This window comes from Euleptes europaea, chromosome 3 (genome assembly GCF_029931775.1).
Source record: "Euleptes europaea isolate rEulEur1 chromosome 3, rEulEur1.hap1, whole genome shotgun sequence".
Classification (NCBI taxonomy): domain Eukaryota; kingdom Metazoa; phylum Chordata; class Lepidosauria; order Squamata; family Sphaerodactylidae; genus Euleptes; species Euleptes europaea.
Genome location: NC_079314.1, coordinates 7,301,098 through 7,323,130, shown reverse-complemented (window position 1 = coordinate 7,323,130; position 22,033 = coordinate 7,301,098). Strand labels below are relative to the sequence as shown.

General features: G+C 50.2%; 1 protein-coding gene across 1 annotated transcript; it reads right to left on the bottom strand.

Annotated features, from left to right (window-relative positions):
* Positions 1-304: 304 nt before the first annotated feature.
* On the bottom strand, positions 305-13,420 carry CALM3 (calmodulin 3). The gene is made up of 6 exons (XM_056846152.1): positions 13,331-13,420; positions 9,225-9,255; positions 8,573-8,716; positions 7,732-7,838; positions 2,944-3,079; positions 305-851 (listed from the first exon to the last, which is right to left on the bottom strand). Exons 1-6 carry the CDS (start codon positions 13,331-13,333, stop codon positions 823-825), a joined length of 450 nt encoding a protein of 149 aa, XP_056702130.1. The 5' UTR covers positions 13,334-13,420; the 3' UTR covers positions 305-822.
* Positions 13,421-22,033: the final 8,613 nt, after the last annotated feature.

Sequence of the window (22,033 nt, the reverse complement as noted above, 5' to 3'; positions counted from 1 at the left end):
CACGGGCCTGCGGCATCAGGTATTTACATAGCAGCTCCCATGTCCGGACACAAATGCTTAGGAAACTAGGAGGACATTTACAATTTATACAGGGTTCAAGAGCAGAGAAAAAAGTTGAAGTTGCGGGTGGTTTGTTGGTGGAGGGGGGCACTTTTGATTTTATTTTTTATAAGAGCCAATCAGACACTGCCAACTCCCCCCCCTCAGCTTCTTCCCCAAAGCATGCTGATGGAGCTCTCTGGAATCCATCTTCAGCCACACACTTCGAGTGTTTCTGGATGGCTCCCCCTTCCCAAGAAAACTAAGACCCCCCCAGTTTCTTCCTCGTACCCCCTTGCTGTTCCTCGGGGCAAGACCTTTGATGGTGACCGCCAGGCCAACGCGCACGACCACAGTGCCAGACACATGCAACACGATTAAGAAGGGTTTGCGCTCTTCTCCACCCCATCGTGTGGATTCTTGAAAGAAAGAGAAAGAATCGGCGCCCTGGGAGAAGGGCCAGCACAGACTGCAGAACAGAAGACCCGATGGAAACAAAGACATCCACGAGGTTGGGGGTTCTCCGGGGTTTTAAGGGGCTGCACTGGGAGGAGGAGGAGGAAAGGAAAATAGGAAGGAAGAGCAAGAAGAGGAGGGGAGGGATAGAGAGGAGTGCAATCATGCAGCTTGGGAAGATTTTTTCTTTTCTTTTTTTAATTGCTTGGTCAGATTTATTCCACAGCCGATTGTTTGCTTAGAGAACCAGGTTACTTAAGTAGAGAGTGTGGTGGAGAAAAAGTATTGAAGGAGAATGGGCATTGCCAGCCGCCCGCTCTGCAGGCCTCACTTTGCGGTCATCATCTGCACAAACTCTGCAAGAGACACAGGCCAAGGGGGCCAATGAGTCAGGGGGTTCCATCCAGAGGCTCACCCTTCCACACCACCAGGAGGCCCTGGTGGACCTTTGTTCCTACCCCTCACCATTCACCCCAGCAATGCCCCAAGTGACTTCCATTCTTAACACAGACTTGTTATCCTCTTAAGACAGAAGAGTTCTAATGAAGGACGAGCAAAAACACAGTCTCTTTTTGGAAGAGGATACTCATTCACGCTAATAATCACGGTGAGGCCTACTCAGCCCCCACCTAAAAACTAGCAGACAGGGACCATGGCAACAAATCCCAGCAAGGCAACATCTTTTTGTAGGGCCAAGAAAATGCCTGAAGTTAGACAGCAAGCTAAACACATTTCCCAAAACCTTTAATAAGGCAGGCCTGGCTAAAGATGCCCCTGTAATATCCAGCTAGACTATTGCAGTATGCTCTATGTGGGGCTTCCCTTGAAGGCAATCTGGAAAGTTCTGAATGTTAACGGAAGGTCACTCCAGCAAGCACAAGACACCAGTTGGGGTCCAGCCACTTGGGCTTCCAGATCCCCCTCCACTGGAACATGTCTTCCTGTGCTGCAAGCCTGCCTGAGGAGATGCTGCTGAGGGATCCCACAGTGGCAGAGATATGCAAGCCAGGGAACCAAAGGCCTTCTCACCAATCATCCCTGAACTCTGGACCTCCTTCCCTCCAGTTGGCATCACTCATGACAGGCCTTCTAGAGTCATTTTAAGACAGGAAAAAAATTCCAGAAGGCCTTCTAAATAGAATCATCATTCCTACTCTTTAAATGTCTTGATCCGACGTTTTAAACTATACAGTCATCTGTCGTTTTAATTTGCTTTTAGTTTTTAAGCTGGATTGGCTGGCTTCTGTATTTGACTGCCTTGTCACATGGGTTGCTCTGATTGGATTATCCCTCCGTGAATCACTTTGGGCACCTGCCATGCTGAGGCAGCACATATTTATCTCCCTAAAAGTGCCCATCAGGCTTCTGTGTAGGGGATGTCACTATGCTCTGTCCCACTCAGAAATGTTTGGGGATGTGTGTGTGTTTTGGCATTCTTTTTATTGAGAGCCCCTGTAGGCCTAGCATTACGGAAAAGAAACAGTCAAAATTGTTCTTAAATAAAGTAAGGCTGTAGGTGAAGCAAAAAAGGAGGGAGGGGAAAAGAGTGTGCTGAACAGCCATTCTGATTAAGGCCCATGGCAGGAGGTGGGCAAACGTTCTTGAACACAGCCACAAAATACCAGTGTCTACATTGATCAGGCCTGTAAGCTTTGAAACTTGGCCCGCCTTTAAAAAAAAACACCCAGTTTTAAGGACAGCATCCAAGACACTTGACGGATGACAAGAGCCAAGGCCCATGCCCACTTCTAAAAAAATAAATAAAAGAAAACAGAAGGATGTATCAGGATTTGGGTCCACCGAATACACCCGAGGCAGGCCAGCAAACCAGATGGTTAAGGATGTAGACACCTGCACCGATCCACAGCAAAATCTAACCAAGGTGAACACATCACTGTAGAAGCTTTCAAGTTCCCAGAACTCTTCAGACGGCAAGATGGGTTTGAACATAGGGCAAATCCCTCTGTCTGCCCCTGGAACAGAATGCTCTCCTGACAACCATGGGGGCAACCTGATGTTAGCCACTCCTGCACTGACTGGAGTTTTTTTATTAAAAATCTTAATTTCCAGTTGATACAGAGTTCTGGAGAACTCAAAAGCTCGCAGGGCGCATTGCATTGCTTCAGCTGGGTCAACGTCACAGCCTTTACACCGATTCACTCCGGGCTTCAGCCCCACTTGCTGGCTCAGGAGGATGTTTCCACATTGCCCAAAGCTGAAATCAGGCACCCAGGCTGTCTCCTGCCCACAGAGCACAGGACTCAAATGCCTCTCTCAAAGCAATGACAGCACCTGCAGGGCATCAAGGAACCCGAGGTTTGGCAGACAGGAGATTCAAGAAGCACCACAGAGGGCCCAAGGGTTTGCTTCTCAGGCCTTCGGCAAGGCCTCAGGACTTTAGATGCAGCTGTAGTAGGCAGCCAGCTCCTCTCACCTCCACGCACTCACCTTCATAGTTGACCTGCCCATCCCCGTCAATATCTGCCTCCCGTATCATTTCATCCACCTCCTCGTCCGTCAGCTTCTCCCCTAGGTTTGTCATCACATGGCGCAACTCGGCTGCACTAATGTAGCCATTCCCGTCCTGGAAGCAGAGGGGGTTGTTTAAGGCAGTGATCCCTAAACAGGCCACCAGTGCACTTGGCGATGCCTGCTTGCTTCTTCCCCCAAAAACAAAGAGTCAAGCCTGGCATCCTTTCACTTCACATGCCCAGGGGGCATCACCTTTCTGCCTCTCATGGACACCCATCTGGCAGCAGATGCCTCCATTACAGAAGGCTGCTTCACTTGGAACCGCCTCATGCTCCGAGATGGGTCTCCCGCTCCCCCCAGCAGCCATTCTGTCCACTGTCTGTTCTCCCCAAAGGTCAGCAAGGCTGGGGAGCCCTGGCTGAGGGGGACATCAAGTAACTCCAGGTCTGCTCCTTTCTCAACTCTCAAAAATATGTAAGCATGTCGGCTCATTCAACAACAACTTCCAGTATATTCAATTTCATATTTTTCTTAAACAGAATAAATCACAACAAATATTCTATTGCCTGACTATCTAACTTAACTATATGGTCACATCAAAATTGATACACACGTTTCAAAGGATTGATACAAATGTTCTAAGATAATAGAAACAAGTTCTGCATGCAAGTGCAGAAAAAATGAAAACAATTCAATGCGAATCAGCAGTTGCCCATATGGTCAGGAAGGAAACCTCCTGGGCTGGAGATGGCAAGGACGTGTGGTCGATCCCAGTTTACTTGTTTCAAACTTTCTTCAGCTTGCCAGTTAACATTAATTTTTCCTTAGGAATAAGACTGCTCTTCCACGCTCTGAGTCAATTTAACTTAGCCGCTCTGTGTAGTCACACACTGTGCTGCTTGTCTGGCTGCTATTCTGTGGCTGCTATTCTGTGCGCTGTAAAATTAAACATCTTTCTAATATTTACTCAAAAATTATTATTACATAATTACATACTGACTACGTAAGGCTCACTTGCCACACTTTACTGTGTCAATTGTTCTGGCGGGTGAAATCCTCCCGGCGTGTGGAGGACTACCCCGTAGATGTACTTTTTATCTTTTACAGCTGTGGATTGCATGCCTCCACGGCAAAGTACTCTTAAAGGTACATTGCACATTAAGTATAACAAGATAGGTCGAATTCTGTGTTCAGGCCACTTCGGAGTCAATGTTTTAAAAAGAAAGAAATTTCATTTCTTGTCTAATTAATATTTTCCTGACGTCCTGAGATTAAAAAGGTTTAGGACGATATTGCCATAAAACAAAAAAGTAAGTCCCTGTCAGAATGGCCATGAGTAAGGAAGTGATCTACGACCGGGGCGTCTTTCGTGCCTGCCCTAATCCTTGCGCGATGTTCCCCGATCCAAAGCCTGACTTGTCTAATTGTGCTCCCCACGTACATTTTAGAGCATCCGCAAATCAATGCGTAAACCATGTGATATGAGCTGCAATTTAAAATTGTTTTCAAGTATATGTAAAATTACCTGTTGAGGATGAGACTTGTTTGATCGGAAGGCTAAACGGACAGACTGAACAAGATCCACAGGGGTAATGTCCCGGTCTCATGTTTCTGGTGGGTTTGCTATATAGATCCGTTTTCACTAAAGAGTCTCTAAGAGAATGTGTTTTCCTCACGCCTAAGAGAGGTAATTCAGAGCAACTAGGAATATGATTAATGACATGCCAATGGCGTTCTATGATTTTACTTATGTCATAAGCTAAATGTGTATATTCAAGAGATGCTGTTAAACGGGAATGAGTGGATCTTTTCTTTTGTTGTTGGATTAATAAAGTTATTCAATCTATATCGGCTATTTTTTGTGTGGCTTGGTGTATGAGGTATTGTGGAAACCCCCTCGCTGTTAAAGTTCCAGCTAAAGAATCTGCTGCTTTGTTAAAATCTTCTGGTAGGGAGGAATTCCGTTTTAATCTGAGAAGGTGACTAAATGGTAAGTTCTTCCTTAAGTGGAAGGGATGGTGAGACTGGAAATGTAAACCTGCTTGCTTGTCTGTAGCCTTTCTATAAGGTCTTACCGCTACCGTATTGCTACTAGTACGGTAGACTTCTACATCTAAAAAAGCGACTGAATGTGGATAGTAACTGCCTGTAAAAGATAAATGTGGGTTGAGTGTGTTAATCCAACTTAGAAAGCTTTGATAGATGTCTGCTGAATCTAGGATAAGGTAAATATCGTCAATAAATCTTCTGTAAAATAAAACATGCTCAGTAAAAATTGCTGAAGTAGGGGAAAAAAATTTGTTTCTCAAAATGAACCATAAAGACATTTGCCACCGAGGGGGCACAGGCTGCACCCATAGATACACCCTTCACCTGAAGGTACATTTGCTCTTTGTACCTAAAAAAGGTTTTTTCAAAAATGATGTCAATCAGACTTAAAAGAAAGTGCGTGGGTGGTTCTGGCATTGAACGTGTATGTAGTAATTGCTCAATAATGATTCTGACATCTTCTAGAGGAATGTTAGTGTATAAAGCTGCTATATCTAAAGTTACAAAGACTGCTGACTCTGGAATGCTAGTGCCTTCTACCTCCATGAAGTGTTTTGTGTCTTTTATATATGATGTAGTGTCCATTGAGAATTCTTGTAGAAAGAAATCAATGTATTGGGAAACAGGTTCTAAAATACTTCCTACTGCACTTATTATTGGCCTACCTGGAGGGTTGGAGAGAGATTTGTGCACCTTTGGTAAGGTGTAGAAAATAGGAACACGATAGTTTTTAGAAATTAAAAAATCTGCTGTCTTTTTTGTTATGTAGTCTAAAGAGAAGGCTTCAAATACTGTTTTAATTACACTGATCACCGATGAGGATGGATCTGAGTTCAATTTTTTATAATATGAAGTATTAGAAAGCTGTTTTAAATTTTCCTTTTCATACTGCTCTAAATTCAAAACCACCAGCCCTCCACCTTTATCAGCGGGGCGAAAAATAATTGATTGATCTGACATTAGTTCAGTCAAAATATCCTTTTCTTCCTGTGTGAAATTGGAATTAATTGGATTAGTCTTAGCTTTACATCTTTCCAGTTTGTCCAAATCTCTCAATACTAGGGACTGAAAGATCAATATGTGATGGCTTGGATTCTTTGGGGTAAATGTAGATTTAGGGCGAAACTGCTCAGAAACTAAATTAGAGGCTTTAAATAATTCTTTGAGTTTGATAATACGAAAAAAATTGTATAGATCAATTCTTGTTTGAAATCTTGAATAGTGTGAGCTGGGAACAAATCCCAATCCTAAATTTAAAATTCTTAATTATTTTTCAGTAAATATTTGAGAAGACAAATTTATGACTATGTTGGTTGCTTCTGACGTCTGCGTGGCCGAGGGGCATATTGAAAATCCCTGCGACCCGACCGTAAGGAATACGAGGAGACATATGATCCCATGCTAGAGGTGCTAGACGAGCCTCGCTCCGTGGAGGAATGAGGCGAACGGGAACCACTTCTAGGATAATTCCTTTGGGGTTTACATGTACCTTTTCCTACCCAATGGTACACTATTTTGTGAGTAATCATCTTGGTCCCTCACAAATTTCCTATTTTTGTAAGTTTCAATACTTGAAGAATATTTTTCTAATTCTTGTTCTACGTTAGAAACTTGTGTTGCAAAAGCATCTTCCGTGAGTGAATCTTTCAGTTCCTCCTTGTTTATCTGCCTCTCCTTTCACTACCTCTGTTTCCTTAAGGGAGTGTTCTGTTATTAACATCATTAAGTCAATATCTTCCTAAACCTTTTCAATCTCAAGACAATCAGGAAAATATTAATTAGACAAGAAATGAAATTTATCTTTGTTTAAAACATTGACTCCAAGTGGCCTGAACACAGAATTCGACCTATCTTGTTATATTTAATGTGCAATGTACCTTTAGCAGTACTCTGCCGTGGAGGCATGCAATCCACAGCTGTAAAAGATAAAAAGTACATCTACGGGGTAGTCCTCCACACGCCGGGAGGATTTCACCCGGCAAAACAATTGACACAGCAAAGTGTGGTAAGTGAGCCTTACATAGTATGTAATTATGTAAAAATAATTTTTATTTGAGTAAATATTAGAAAGATGTTTAATTTTACAGTGCACAGAATAGCAGCCAGACAAGCAGCACAATGTGTGACTACACAGAGCGGCTAAGTTAAATTAACTCAGAGCGTGGAAGAGCAGTCTTATTCCTAAGGAAAAATTAATGTTAACTGGCAAGCTGAAGAAAGTTTGAAACATGTAAACTGGGATCGACCACACGTCCTTGTCATCTCCAGGCCAGGAGGTTTCCTTCCTGACCACATGGGCAACTGCTGATTTGCATTGAATTTTCTCCAGCCCGGGACTTTCATTTTTTCTACACTTGCATGCAGATTTCGTTTCTATTATCTTAGAACATTTCTATCAATCCTTTCAAATGTGTGTAACAATTTTGAGCTGTATCAATTTTGATGTTACCATATAGTTAAGTTAGATAGTCAGGCAATAGAATATTTGTTGTGATTTATTCTGTTTAAGAAAAATATAAAATTGAATATACTGGAAGTTGTTGATGTTATTGAATGAGCCCACGTGCTTACATATTTTTGATAGTCGATACTGTTTAAGCACAGGTTTTTGTTAATTATACCTTTCTCAACTCTGGCTGCTCCAGGCTCAGACCTTCCATCCCCGTGGCCCTCAAAAGGGCATCTGAAACAGCAAACGGACCTCCATTTCCTCACCTTATCAAACACTCTGAAAGCCTCCCGGATTTCCTCCTCACTGTCCGTGTCCTTCATCTTCCTCGCCATCATGGTCAAGAACTCTGGGAAGTCAATGGTACCATTTCCTGAAAAGAGTTATCAGCATCAATGAGTTGGAGCCAGCAGATGGTATGCCTGGGCTGGAGGTCCCGCGATGGTCAATCCTTGGGACAAAGCAAGTCTTGGCCAATTTGAAAGGGGTTTAATCTTCATGATCTCATTGGCTGATGAAAGCATTAAGGCTTATCATGTCAACAGGAAGAGACCCAATCCCTTTGCATTTTGCTGACTTGGCATCTCAAGAGAACTGGAAGGATGCTTTTGAGCATGGACACCGTATTTAAGGCTCCGCTCATCGCAGATGATCTCCAATTGATGTACTGCTACAATTTAAGCTAGCTTGGGTACATGGCACCTCAGATGGCACAGGGTGGTCAAATAAAGCCTGGAGTGCCTTGGAAGTCAAGCGAGACCCTTTGCAAGCCCTTAGGAGGCTGGGTGTCACTTGCCACAGAGACTGCCAGCTCCCCTCTTGCTTTCCAGAGTAAAGTCCCAATCCCCTCTGCCATTCCCACCACATTCATTAGCCTGGCTACATTGCATAAACTCACACTTTCCTATCAAAGGAAGAGGCTGTGCAGGGGAGCTGATTCAGTACTCTAATAAACCATCACCTCTTGCTCCTCAATCAACACAACCCAAACCCAAAGCAGTTATTCCGCATCAAGCAGCTGTTCAAATCCACACATTGGCTGTATTAATCCTGCAGTGCAGAATCAGAAGGTTGTGTCTTCTCCCCCCACCCCTCAGAGCCACTCACCATCCGCATCCACCTCATTGATCATGTCCTGCAACTCCGCCTCGGTTGGATTCTGCCCCAGAGATCGCATTACAGTGCCGAGCTCCTTAGTGGTGATGGTGCCATCTCCATCCTTGTCGAAGAGGGAGAAGGCCTCCTTGAACTCTAAGGGGAAGCAGGGGGCGTTAGAAGTCAGGCAGAGACCATATACCTGCCACCCACTGGAGCTGACAGTTATGCAGATTTTTCACCCATCCTGAATCCTAGGGAGAGAGGGAAACTAGCAATTCTACCAGCTCTTGAATACTTTATTGCTCAGGGAGGCTTGAAACATTCCTTCAATGGAAGAGTGTAAACAGATTTTATGTGCCCCAGGCTGACACTTTCCAATCCCAATGGTCTGAATGCCTAGGAATGGGTTTTTGCAGCTCTGTCTCCCCACTTTCAAGCCAGCAGTCAGAGAAACAACCCGTTTCAAATTAATGAAAGGAAGTCTGCCTAGCAAGACCTTCCTTACTCTCATGCTGGCAATCAGAAGCTGTCTCCTTCCCTCCTTTACTCATTCTTTAGAACGTGACCCCACTGGAAGTCAAGACAGATATCCAGGAGAAGAGCTGCCCCTGCTGCCCACCCTCAGTCAAAACCATCACACAGAGACAACTGGGGAACTCACCGGCAATTTGCTCTTCAGTAAGTTGGTCAGCCTAGAAGAGATGCAAAAGCAGAGTCACAGTCACATCCTGGTTCAACCCTCAAGACCCTTTCCACCAGGCTCTGCAAGTTACACCAACTATCAGTCCAGATATGCTGGCGGAGAGGCAGAAAATGCAAGCCCATGCTCTTCTCAGAATCTTGGAAAACACCAGGACAAAGGCTGTCCAGTAGATGATCAGGCTTCCCAGGGGTTTTCCAGTCTCCCATTCCCAGTGCTTGCGATGGCAAAAACAGGAGGACTGCTGGGCTGGTTCACAGACTGTGTGGGTCTGCCCTGCTCCTCACACTTGCAAGGGCCTGGCATCTGGCCAGTCATACACACCTACCTCACAGAGCTATTGTGAGGATAAAATGGCAGAAAGGAGACCAATGTAAGCCCCTAAGAGTCCCCACTGGGGAGAAAGACAGGTTTCTAAATGAAGTAAAGAAACACAATATTCTCAAGAGCAGAAAGGGCTTTCAGAACATGCCTTGCTGTGCCTTAGTCATGGCTGCAGTTGCTTGAACGAGCTTCAACCGACAAGAATCCATCACCAGAATATCAGAACAAAACTACAGCTGGAGAGCCCACCTGCCCAATCTGGTCACACCATCTGTAAACACACGTCCAGCTCCCACTCAATCCCACCACTCCAGGGCAGCCCACTTTGTCACTTTTCACCACAAGGTGACATGCCATTTCTCAACCCTGAGACCTGAGGAGATCTGAGAACAACTGCTTTCCCTCTGCCTTCAGACACTGCCAGGCAGGAGCACCAAAAAGGAAACAAGAGCATGCCTGAGTGGTTGTTCATGAGGCAGGAAACCACCTCATTTGGTTGGATGCCCCAGAACAAAAAGGGCCTCTAACACTCCAGGCAAAGATCAAGAGGCAGCAAGCAGGACCTCTTCAGCCCTGCTCCTGCCACTACCACTGAGGCTGAGCCTCGGAGCAGCACCTCCACTGCCCCGGCAGCAGCATGCTGCCAACAAACATACTGTAGGAGAGCCAGTCGCATGTGACGGGGCCTTCGGGTCACTAGCCAATGTGAACCAGGGGAAATCCTCTACCAATCCCAAGCATAGGTAAATCCGACCAGGAGCAAACCCACGACATCAAGTCTCTCCAAAGAATCCTCAGCCTTTGCTGAGATAAGATATCTAAGGCCTGTAAGGAATTATAGCTTCACAACACCCCAGAAGGATGAGGAAAATGCAAGATCAACTCCTTCTGGGCATCCATTCCTGCATTCCCTTGGAATGTTCTTAGAAATGCGTGTCATGTGGCCCTTAGAGCAAGACTACTTCTCTTTCTTAAATCTAGAAAAGAGGTGGCAATACCACACAGCTGACTCATTTCAACTGGGATTCCAGGAATCTGACCCCAACTAGTCTTTGTCCCTTTGCCTCCCTTGTGCCAAATCTGAGGAATTCTCAGGGCAGGGACCTGCCAACTTGCAATGATGCTCTGTGTTCCACGATCCCTCCAAACATAGCTAGGTTACAGAAGTCCACAATTCCAGTACAGTTTCCATGTTCCAGTATTTAATTCTATTATGGAAGAGAGAAACTGTGATAGAGTGGTTAACACACAAGACCAGGGCCCAAGCCCTTTTTTACTGGGCAACTGTGAACCAGCCACTAAATCTGTGAAAAAATGTGTGTGGGGAGGGTGAGAATGGGGCAGCATGAGCCCTTGGGGACAGGAAAAGTGTGCAAATATGTGCCACAGCCCAACGTCTTTCACTGGTTTTCACCAACAGCATCAAGGAGTTCCGTAAAGTGCACTGCAAAGGGAGGGAGGCCCACTCTTCACCCCAGCAGTCACACCACTTCAAGTGGTTTCTGGACAGACCTGTCGCATCCTCCCTCATTTGGCCTTACTGGGGCTGCCTGTGCCATTGGTTCGCGCTCGTGCATTGACCAGGCAGAGTTTGAAATGCAGCGAGCACCCATCATAGTGCGCTTGTGTTAACATTCCACTTCAGTGCTTTTGGAGAGAAAAGTTGCCACCCAGGGAGGGCTTGGCCTTCAGCCTCCCCTGCAGTCCTGGCCACTCTACACTGCAGCACAGCAAGAGCCAGAGCAGAAGGCATTCGGCACACCCGATACCGCTGAAGAGCCGCTCCTTGGGAAATGCAGACAGCCCTGGGGACTGCCAAGGCTGCAGCATTCAGAATGGCGCAGCCTGGAAGGAGGGAGTGAAGGAAGCCCCCTGCAGCCCCACCAGCTCCCGTCTCGTGACATTCTGGAAAAATCCTTTTTGGCTGAAGTCAAAGGGACCTTTGACAGGTAACACCTGCCACCTCAGACAATTATGTAGGAAGAGAGGGAATAGAGTGACAACCATATATTCACCATGGCTGAAAGCGCCCTTTAAAGGAAGGGCTTAAATTCTGACTGATGGTGTCAGATCCCATCCCGATGGGGCCCACTGGCTGCATGACAAAAAAGCAACAGAAATGGACTGCCCAACACAACCCACTGCCAACATGAGGCAGAGGCCCCTTCTGAAAGACAATCCAGGCACCCCCAACCCTTTTTAGCCCTGATTTTACTTTTACCAGACCTGCATCAGGTCTTTTCCGTAACAGCTGCCAGAATGAGAGACAGATGCCCTTCAAGACCTTTCTAAATGGTCTGGGGAAACGATGCTCTGGAAAGTAGGTTAGCATGGCGAGAGCAGCTAGCCAGCAAATATTAATCCACTGGCTCGGATTATGTAGAAACCGACAGAGAAAAATGCAGACCCAGAGAGGAAACGTTTTCCCATTTTGCACGGGGCGGAGGGAGGCTCCCGCAGTGGAATGTAGGAACCGGCGCCTCATCCATGTACCGGAAGCTGCAGCGGAGGCCAAGGCTGGAAGGACCCTGGGGCTTCCACACAGGAGACAACTGCTCTCCATCCCACAGCCCTCCCCTTCGCTCCCATAGACCAGGCAGCCAGGCGTAGCGCTCAAATCCAGGCCTGGACAAAAGAGGACCAACCGCCTAGCGTTGACATTACCAATGCAGAAGCGTGCCCGCTGGGACTTCTTGCTTCTCCAAAAGCCAGCCACCTTGGAGTCACACTGCCCAGCTGCTCCAGAAACCTTCAACAACCTCCCCAAACCCTGAGGCGACCAGAATTACTTTTCCTCTGTGCACCACCCCACTGGGTTTCTTGACTTCCAGGCGGTTTCTGCAGCCGAAGGCGTCCCCCGTTTCCCCTGTTACCACCTCCCTCTGACAAGAGGGTTAAATGCGGAACTAGACGAAGGGCTTTGGTCCCTGCCAGGTCTCCACAAAGGGAGTCTCCGGCAACCTTTGAGCCTGCGGGGTGTGTGGGCCTGGGGGGGGGCGGTTAGGGATAGCAAGGGCGGCATCATTTCTCCAGCCCAGCAGGTGCAGCAGTCCTCAGTCGCTGCAGCCCACCTGCACGGGCACCGGGAACGCCGCACACCAGCAGCTGGGCACAACAAAAAGCCTCCCCCACACTCCCCTGCACCCCCGCCCCGATAAACCGGGCCACAGCCCCACTTACCGAGCCCCGCCTTCGCCAACACCCCCCCCCCCGGCTGCGGCTCCCCCACGCCCCTCGCCCCGCCTCCGGCCCACCCGGCCCGACCCCAGCCTCCCCCGGCCCACAGGGCCCGGGCCAAGGACCCAACCGCCGCCCCGGCCTCTCCCCCATTCAAGGCCGCCGGCACCCACGGCGGAGGGGCCTCTCCCACGTGCAGGCCCCGGCCCCCCGCGCTCGCCGCCTCCCACCCCCCTGCCCTATAAGGCCTTCCCACCGCCCCACCAGCGGTGCCCCACAGCCCCCCCCGCATGCACCCCCCTCTGCCCATTTCAGCCCCTCGAGGGCAAGGAAGACGCAGAGGCGACGGCGCCCCCTCCCTCCCCCCCCGGCTGCCTCGGGACCCTCCCCTCGCGTTGGAAAGGGGCCCTCCTCCCCCCTGCTCAGCGGAGGCCCCCTCCCGTGGTCCCTCTGGGGGCTGGCGCGACCCCCACCCCGCGGCGGCTCCCCCCAGCACCGCCCCCGGCCTGCGCCCGCCGGCCCCGCGCCCGCTCCAGGCCCGCCCCCGGCCCCCTCAGCCCCCTCACCATGGCGGGCGACGGGTCGTCGTCGGGCAGCGACTGAGGCGTCCGGAGGCTTCAACGGGCAGCGTCGGCGAGGGAGGCAGAAGCCGCAGCCGGACCCCACTCAACCGCCTCGCAGCCACTCTCCGCGCGCGCCGGATCCCTCCGCCAACGGCCGCCCCATGGTCACGCCCCCTTCGGTCCGAGGCGGGGAAGGGAGAAGAGAAGCCTCGCCCAGCCCCTTTGGCCTCTGCCGAGCGCTCTCTCCCTACGCGAGGCCCCGCCTCTTTCCGCGCCTTCAGCCCGAGAGGGGGAACTACTTTCTTCCCCGCCTCCCGGCGGAAGGGCACGGAATCGTGAGAGCACACTTGTCTCACGCCTCTCCATTGGCTGCGGAGAGAGGCGCAGGATGAGAGTACCGCCGCCATTGGTCGCCTCTCACCTGCAATGCGTCAAAATTGGAGCGGGCCATGTTGAGGAGGGGAAGGGGGAGGGCCGAAAGGAGAAGGAGGAACCAAGTGGAGAGGAGGGGGTGGGGCCACGGGGCCGCCCGGGAAGAAGCGGCGGTTGGATGGGTTTGAAAGGAAAGAGGATGAGGAGGCTCCCGCGCTCTCGTACAATGGTACAGTCCAACCTTCCCCCAACACAAATAGACCAGGCTGGAGAAGAGGGCGGGGCCACAGTTACCACCTTGCAACCGGTAGCCCCGCCCCTTTTTTGAAGCCACGCGCCCGTTACAATTAAAATAGCCACGCCCCCGGGAACTCAGGCCACGCCCCTCGAGCAGGTCCCCGCCCCTTTCATTTTGTGCCTCGCCCTCTCGGGTGGCGGTGCGGAAATTCCCCCTTTTGAGTATTATTTTAATTTTCTGTTTTGTTGCCTGCGTTTTAGCAAAAGTTATCTTGTGTTTAACAGCCTCATGCCGAAAAAAGGCCGCATCCCTGGGGTGGGGTATGGTGATGGGTGGGAACTTTGCCAGTTGAATTGCTGCCTGTCGTGCGCCTCTCTTGAAGGCACAGGCTGCTACCAGGAGCAAAAAGGGACCACCCCGTGAAGGTGGCCGAAGGTAAACTCTGGCTCACGGCTGAGAGAAAACCTTAATGCCACTGAGCATTTCCCATGTCCGAACCACCTCCCCAGTATTCTACACAACAGCCCTGCCAGGCAGGTTGCTAGAGCACAGATAGGGGACTTAAGCAGGACTTGCTAAGGCCAGTTGATTTAAAACAATTATAGATCTTTTCTCCCAGAGAACCCAGACCCAAGGTGGGCCATGAAATAAACCCAATGGGAGGAATCTGTGCAAAGAACAAACTATCCCCCAGGGCCGGCAAAACATTCCCCAGCTTATTCATCTTCCCCCCCAAATCCAATGACTGTGAAGCCCAACGACTTCAACTACCAGAGACTCCAAAAATCCTTTTAAAAGTTCCCTCTTAGAAATGTTGTGGAAGGGCCGTGGAGCCGGGCCCTCTAGTAACCTCCAAGCCAGGGGTGGGGAACCTTTTTCCTTCCAAGGGCCATTTGCACATTTATGATATCATTCAGGGGCCGTACCAGGTGTAGATCTCAAAGAAAAGGACGGAGGGAGACAAAGAAAGAGACAGAAAAAGAGGGAGAAAGAGAGGGAGAGAAAGGAGAAAGCGTGACAGAAAAAGAGGAAGAAAAGAGAGAAAAGCCTTCCCCCCCCCCACACACACACCCGTGCATGCTGGCCCCGCGCGACCGGGCCCCAACCTCCCCTGCCCCCCCCCACACACACACACGGCGGCGCACAGAGCCCCGCGTGACCAGGCCCAGTCTCCATGCCCTCTCCTCTCCAGAGTCCACAAAAGGGTCCCCCTGAAGCCCAATCGGCTCCTGCATGCATTTTCTTCCGACGGGATCCACCAGCCTCTTTCCCCCTCCCTCTCGCTGCTCAACAGCCGACAGTCGGCGAGAGGAGGTCCAAAAAAAAAAAAAAAAGGGCGCCGCAGCACCGCTGTAAGCCATGGCGCCAGGAACACTCTCTGGGAGGGCCACCCTGCGCCCCGCCTCTGCAGCAGGGGCCCGGAGCTCCTGAGGGCCACAAAAAATGTCCTCGGGGGCCGCATACGGCCCCCGGGCCTGAGGTTCCCCACCCCTGCTCCAAGCAAAGCAGCAGGGTGGCTGGAGAGAGATGTCATGTGGGATGTTTTTTTGAGAAAGTTACTACCTTGCTGGATCAGGGGAATGCTGTAGACGTTGTTTATCTTGATTTCAGTAAGGTTTTTGATATGGTTCCACACAATATTCTTGTTGACAGATTGGGAAAATGTGATTTAGATCCTATTACTCTTAGGTGGACCTGTAACTGGTTGACAGATCGAACCCAAAGAGTTCTTGCTAATGGTTCCTCATCCACATGGAGAGGAGTGACCAGTGGAGTGCTTCAGGGATCTGGGCCTTGTGTTGTTCAACATTACCCACCAGGGTCATCTAGTCCAACCCCCTGCACAATGCAGGAAATTCACAACTACCTCCCACACCCCCGGTGACCCCTACTCCATGCCCAGAAGATGAAAGACTGTCATATAGAGGAGGGTGCCGAGTTGCTTTCTGTTGCCCCAGAAGGTCAGACCAGAACCAACGGGTTGAAATTAAATCAAAAGAGTGTCCGTCAAATGACAGTAGTATTTTTCTTTCCAATCTCTTCACAGAGCACCAAGTGCTCCTTGAAGCACAGTTTGGGAACCTCTGGTCTAGACATTAGGAAGAATTTTCTAACAGAGCGGTTCCTCAGTGGAACAGACTTTCTCGGGAGGTGGTGAGCTCTTCTTCCCTGGAGGTTTTTATACAGAGGCTAGATGGACATCTGTCAGCAATGCTGATTCTGTGCATTGCAGATCATGAGAGGGAGGGCATCTTGGCCATCTTCTGGGCATGGAGTAGGGGGTCACTAGAGGTGTGTGGGGGAGGTAGTTGTGAATTTCCTGCATTGTGCAGGGGGTTGGGCTGGATGACCGTGGTGGTCCCTTCCAACCCTATGATTCTGTCACTCGGGGGATCGGGACCCTGAAGAGGTGGGACAGCCCATAAAGCTATCTGAAGCAGGATGGGTACCTTCTTAGTTGAGGCACCGAAATTTTGAAACTTCCTCCCCAGGTTGATTTGTCTGTCTGCCTCTATCTTGACTGTCTGGAGGGCAAATTGTAAGGTATATCATAGATTCTTGGTGAAATCTCTCCCCAAATGCCCCCCATCCACAGTCACCACCCCAAAATCTCCAAGAGTTTCTCAGGCCAGAGTTGGCAACCCTAACATTAAGCCTACCTGCATGCTATACGTATGCTGTCCAGTCATTTTCAGTAGCCCTGCTTCAGTTATCCCCACCATCTGAAGCTAGACAGGTGGCAACCTGAGAAAGGGCCTTCTCGGTCATGGCACCAAAACTTTGGAACTCCCTCCCCTGGGAGATTTGTCAGCCTCCCTCTATCCATGTCTTTTGCCAGCAGGTGAAGACTTTTTTGTTTAGTCTGACGTTCCCCCAATAATGGTTACTGGCCCTAGTGTTGTTTCCTTATGTGTTTTCAATTGATCATTCTATAATTTAAACTGTATTTTTAATCGCTCAAATGTTTTTATGTTCGCCGCCTCGTGGACCCTGATCAGGTGTAAAGGTGGCATAAAAATATTTTCAATAAATAAATGTCACTAGCCTGAGAGAATCTGCCACTTGGGCTCAGAGCAGGAGAGGGAAAGGGCTTGAAAGGTAAGCAACGGCCCCATGAAGCGGATTTGAAACAAGTTGACAGCCAACACATTCCCTGGACTTGCTCTCAGCTATCCAGTTGAACGTACTGGTGCATTTTTAACTCAGGTGGTCAGACTGCCAGGGAGATGGTTCTTAGTTTGTACCCAAGCACACCTTGGGGAGAGGGGAATCGTACTCTTCCCACCAGCTACCTGCCTTATCAAAGCTCTCCATGCACCCACGTGTACCTGGCCTGCTGCCCACGGGGTAGGCTGATCACCCGGCTCTGAGATTAATGATTTAATAAATGGCCCCGGGCCACCTCCTGAAACGGAAACCGCTGCTCGGGCAGACGCCTCTGCCTTTCATGGGCTGTAATGGACTTGGAAGGTTCTTTAACAGGAGGATAACGTTACCGAGTCGTCTTCCAGCAGTGCAGAAGCCGTGGCCTGGAAGAAGACAAATCGCAGACGCTGGCTTTTTGTCACCCCTGCCTTAAAAATTAAAAAGGACCCTCGCAGGTGTACACGCCTGCTTGGAAGGCGACACGGCTTCAAGTCTCGTAGCAGCTTCCACCTCAGCTGTGGCCTGGTCGCGGGCCATGGAAGGTGCTGCCGTCAGCAAGGAACTTGAGAAGTTTCACGACATGCTTAGGAATATGATCGAGACAGACCGGGAGCATGGGCGCTCAAGTTGGAGGACTGTAGGAGAACTCTGCCTTATATACTGGAAAGGAAACATCCGAGTGCGTGAGGATGGGCCTACGTTGCTCAGTAGGAGGAGACAGACAGTTGCATTTATTTATTTATATCCCGCTTTTCTCCCCTCAAAGGGTGGAGGGACTCAAAGAGGCTTAGAACATTGTTCTCCCTTACACCATTTCCCCTCAACAACCACCCTGTGAGGTAGGCCAGGCTGAGAGTTTGTGAGAGGCCAAGGTCGCCCAGTAAGCTTCATGGGGCAACCAGGGTACTACATTCCCCCACTCTGTCCACTCCTCCACACCGGTTCTCAAACGTACATTAAGAATCAGCAGCTGTAGACCGCAAGGCCAAATCCAGCCCTTGGAAGAGCATCCATTCCTACACCCTTGGATCCATTGACGTGGCTGCACCAAGAGGACTTTGTGGCAGATCACAGCGGGACACGGAGTGGGCAGAGTCAGGGCCCCACCCTCTGCTGTCCTGTAAAGCTGACTGGTAACTAGGCCTGTCAGGGCTCAAAGGCTATCTATTATATCATGTCGCTGGGACCTTAAGGCTGGGCCTCCTCCAGCGGACTGTGACACTCGCTTCGAATGTCAACCTTTTTTGAGCCGGTGGGCACCTGTGGAATTCTGACCCAGCACGGTGGCCGAAATTACAACGCGGCTGCTGCAGGAGGTGGAAACAGCCGCAAAATAGCTGCCACAATTTACTCTCACGTCACATAAAGAAGATCCTTGTGCTGTGGTGGCAGCGGCTGCCAAAGCAATGTTTTCAAAAATCTGCACAACCAATCAAATCTCCACCCACTTGGTAAAAGCATTTGGTGGATGCCAGGAAAGGTGTCGACGGACACCACAGCGCCCATGGGCATCATGTTGGGGACCCCTGGTCTAGAAAATGACTGCCAGAGTCGGCCTTGGGATCTGGAGATGTGTGTGTTTTTTTAATCTCATAGCGAACGCTGAGGTCGGAAGGGCACAAAAGACACCCATTACGGTGCTCCATGTTCTAAGGCGGAGGCAAGACAATTCCCAGGCCACTGAGGATTTCTTCCTCCGCCTCTCTCACGCCCTTCCATAGCCACTGGGCCTGACAGCTGGTGCAGCAGGGCAGAGTGTTATTGTTTGCAAATAACGTGCCCTGCCCGTACAGGAGATGCCGCCTCCGCCCAGAACCCCTGCCGTGTTCTCAGGAGCCAAGCGCCACGGGCAAGGCAGGGCAGGCCGCAGCCTGTGCTCCCAAATCGCTTGCATCTGAACCTTTTGGCTGGTCACCAGTTCGTCCTCCAGCTATTGTGGCAAAGGGGGAGGAGGGAAGCAGAACAGGTCAGGAGTGAGGCGCGGGTGCCAAGGGAGATCATCTCAGAACCACAAAAACCGGCGTCCGCAGCCACCGTCCCCTGGAGGGGTTTCGCTCGCTGAATTGCTGGGAAAATTAAAGATGATTCTATCGGCCAGGATTCGTCAGAGGCTGGGGATGCGGGGACTGTCGCTCTCAACTGCTCTGCAGGGAGGGCGTGTCCTGACGGAGGCAGCCATATGTAGGATTCTGGTTCACACGTACTCAACTCCTAGCTATGCGCAGAGATCACTCCTAAACAACAGGTAGCGCAGGAGTCGAGGAGATACTGTGCCCAACAGTCTCCCCCTTCCCCCCACCCCACATACACACCTTGATTTTGAGAGACACACTAGAGAGCTCACCCACTAAGCGGCCGAACCCCCAAATTGCACAGATAGCCTCTGGCCGAGAAAGATCATTTAGGCACACTTAGCAGATGCACTTCCAGTCTCTGGCCGGACGGCCTTCCCTTCGAGGCAGAGGCCAGAGATAGCTATGAACCCCAAATTGAGGGGGCTACATTATAAAATTCTCCTTGGGGAGTTTGAGGCCTGTGATGTTTTTCTGCAAGTGTTACTCTATCAAGTGTCATGTGGACAGATACACATTAATAATCTCACAATTTGTATCAGAGTGTGTGTGGGGGGGTAGGCACAGTAGTTTTTGGCTTGGGAGTCAAAATATTCCCGCAGGGAAGTACTCTTAAGCTTGGCTAGCTGGATCTCATCAGATCTCAGAAACTAATCAGGGTCAGCCCTGGTTAGTAATTGGATGGGAGACCCCCAAGGAATAGCAGGGATGTTATGCAGAGGCAGGCAGTGGTAAACCACCTCTCCACAGGGTTGCCATAAGCTGGCTGTGACTTGACTGCACTTTCCAGCACCACCGTGCAAGAACAGAGTCTGCACTAGGAAAGATGGGCCACACCACCAACAAGATGTCAGGAATCTCCAGCCAAGGACCCAACAGTGGGACCTCGGGCACAGCGCCCTCTTACCTTTGTTGGCTCTTCAGCACCACCACTGTGGGTGTCCAGAGGTCATATTGCAGCTGCCAGATCAACAGGGGTCAAGTGACAGAAGGGGCCGAGAGGGTTGTGTCTAGCCCTGTAAAGCTGCTGCCCGTGGCCACAATCAGTCATTTCTAATTTCTGCACAGAATGAGCAACCCTCTGATGGCTCCTGCCAGCATCCAATGAAGCTTCCCAGTCAAAACCGAGGCAAACAAAATATTTACTCGTGGTTCATCGACCGTGCCCTGATACAAAGGTTAATAGTAATCAAAAGGTATCCAGAAATCAACAAAACGCTATGAAGAAAACTTTACAGTATATTACAATTTAAATACATTCATTTTTGTTCCCAGCTGGATAAACTCACCCTTCAGTTATCCTTCCCTGCTCTTCCAGATCTGCTCACAGATCCAATTAGGATTTGTGGGATGCATTTCATTCCTAGTGATTTGGTAGCAATCAAAGTGTGCCAGGATAGGAATGGGGAAAGCAAGTCTCAAATCAGGATCGGCAACAAGGAGCCCTTGTACCAAAACCACTCGCCCCCTAGACACTTTTTGCTTGCCCACCCAAAGTTAGACAAAGGCTTGGAAGGTGTGCCAGCCACTGTGGTGGGGCTGCTTGGAGGGAGGAAAGTGGAGGCTGTGGCCCGCAGTTCTTTTCTCAAAGTTGCCCTCAAGTAAAACTAGCTGTTGACCAGGGCTTGTGAAGCCCTTTACCCGTGGCTCCTTTGAACCCCAAATGCGGGGGTGCAGAGATAATCACAGAGTCACTCGAACACAGATCCGTGTGGCGAGGGAAGTTGACCCGCTTCACGCCTGTCAAGGCAAGCAGTCCGAAAGGGGGCCGAGAAAGGGCAGATCGCCAGGCTGTACCCCCTTTCCTCTCACAGTTTTGGGCTGCCAGACTCAGGTGGCCAATTTCGCACTCACACACCCCTCCATACACCCACACTCAGGAACACTGCACAACATCCCGAGAAACGGCTGGGGTCTCCCCCACCATCTGCCTGTGCGCTGTTCCCCCTGCAGGCTGATGCTTGACCTGGGCCTTGTTTTCTGCTGCTAGGACAGCCAGCTTCTTGCATGGAAGGGAGCTCCATGCGCCAGCCGGCTTCAGGGCCAAGTGGGCCATCACACCTGTGGGGCTGGGCCAAGCCCGAGAAGCCCTGACCGTGGTTCACACCCCCTGCCTGCCCGTTTGGATCCGCTCATCTTACGCTCTCAAGGATGGCTTTTGGAAAAGGATTTGGTCAACAGCTCTGTCCGTTGGCCAGCGGCAAAGGCAGAGCACTACCGGAGCTCCCTCCGCCTCCTCCACTGCAGTGGTACAGATGCTGCTACCCTGTGTCCCAGCTTTGCCTTTAAGGTCAGCAACAAGCAAGGAAGAGTAGACCGTGCCACTCCAGGTGCCGGATTTGACCCCAGGGCCACCGGTGGCAGATCCAGACGAATGAAAGAGGCCTATCCATGGCTATGAGTCATGGGATTTAAAATGGGACCTCCACCTCCAACTGCTAGATGCTGAGGAAGAGCAGTGGGGGACAGTCCCAATCTATATTGCCTTGCCTGCGAAAGTCTGTTGGTGATCAGGCCGTCCTTTCTTAGAGACAGAGGGCTGGGCCAGATGGCTGCCACAATCCAAAACTTAGTTGCTTGGCACACAATCTAGCACTGCGAGCCTCTCGCTTCTCAACAGCCCCCTCCCCACCAGCACAAAACATATCCAGGCTTCAACATTCAGTATTTCCCCCTTCTCTTTTTGGAACCAGAAACAGCTCAAAGAGGCTCTCCGCCCAAGAGGAATGAGGGGCTCGGCTCCAACCCGGTTCAGAAGGCAGGAACGGCCCCTCCCCCCGTGTCCACAGGATCCACTTCCTCAGTCGTCTATCGGTGAACATTCAGCAACCTGACCTGTTGAACTTTGACCTGGCAGCACCTGACACTCCAGAGATC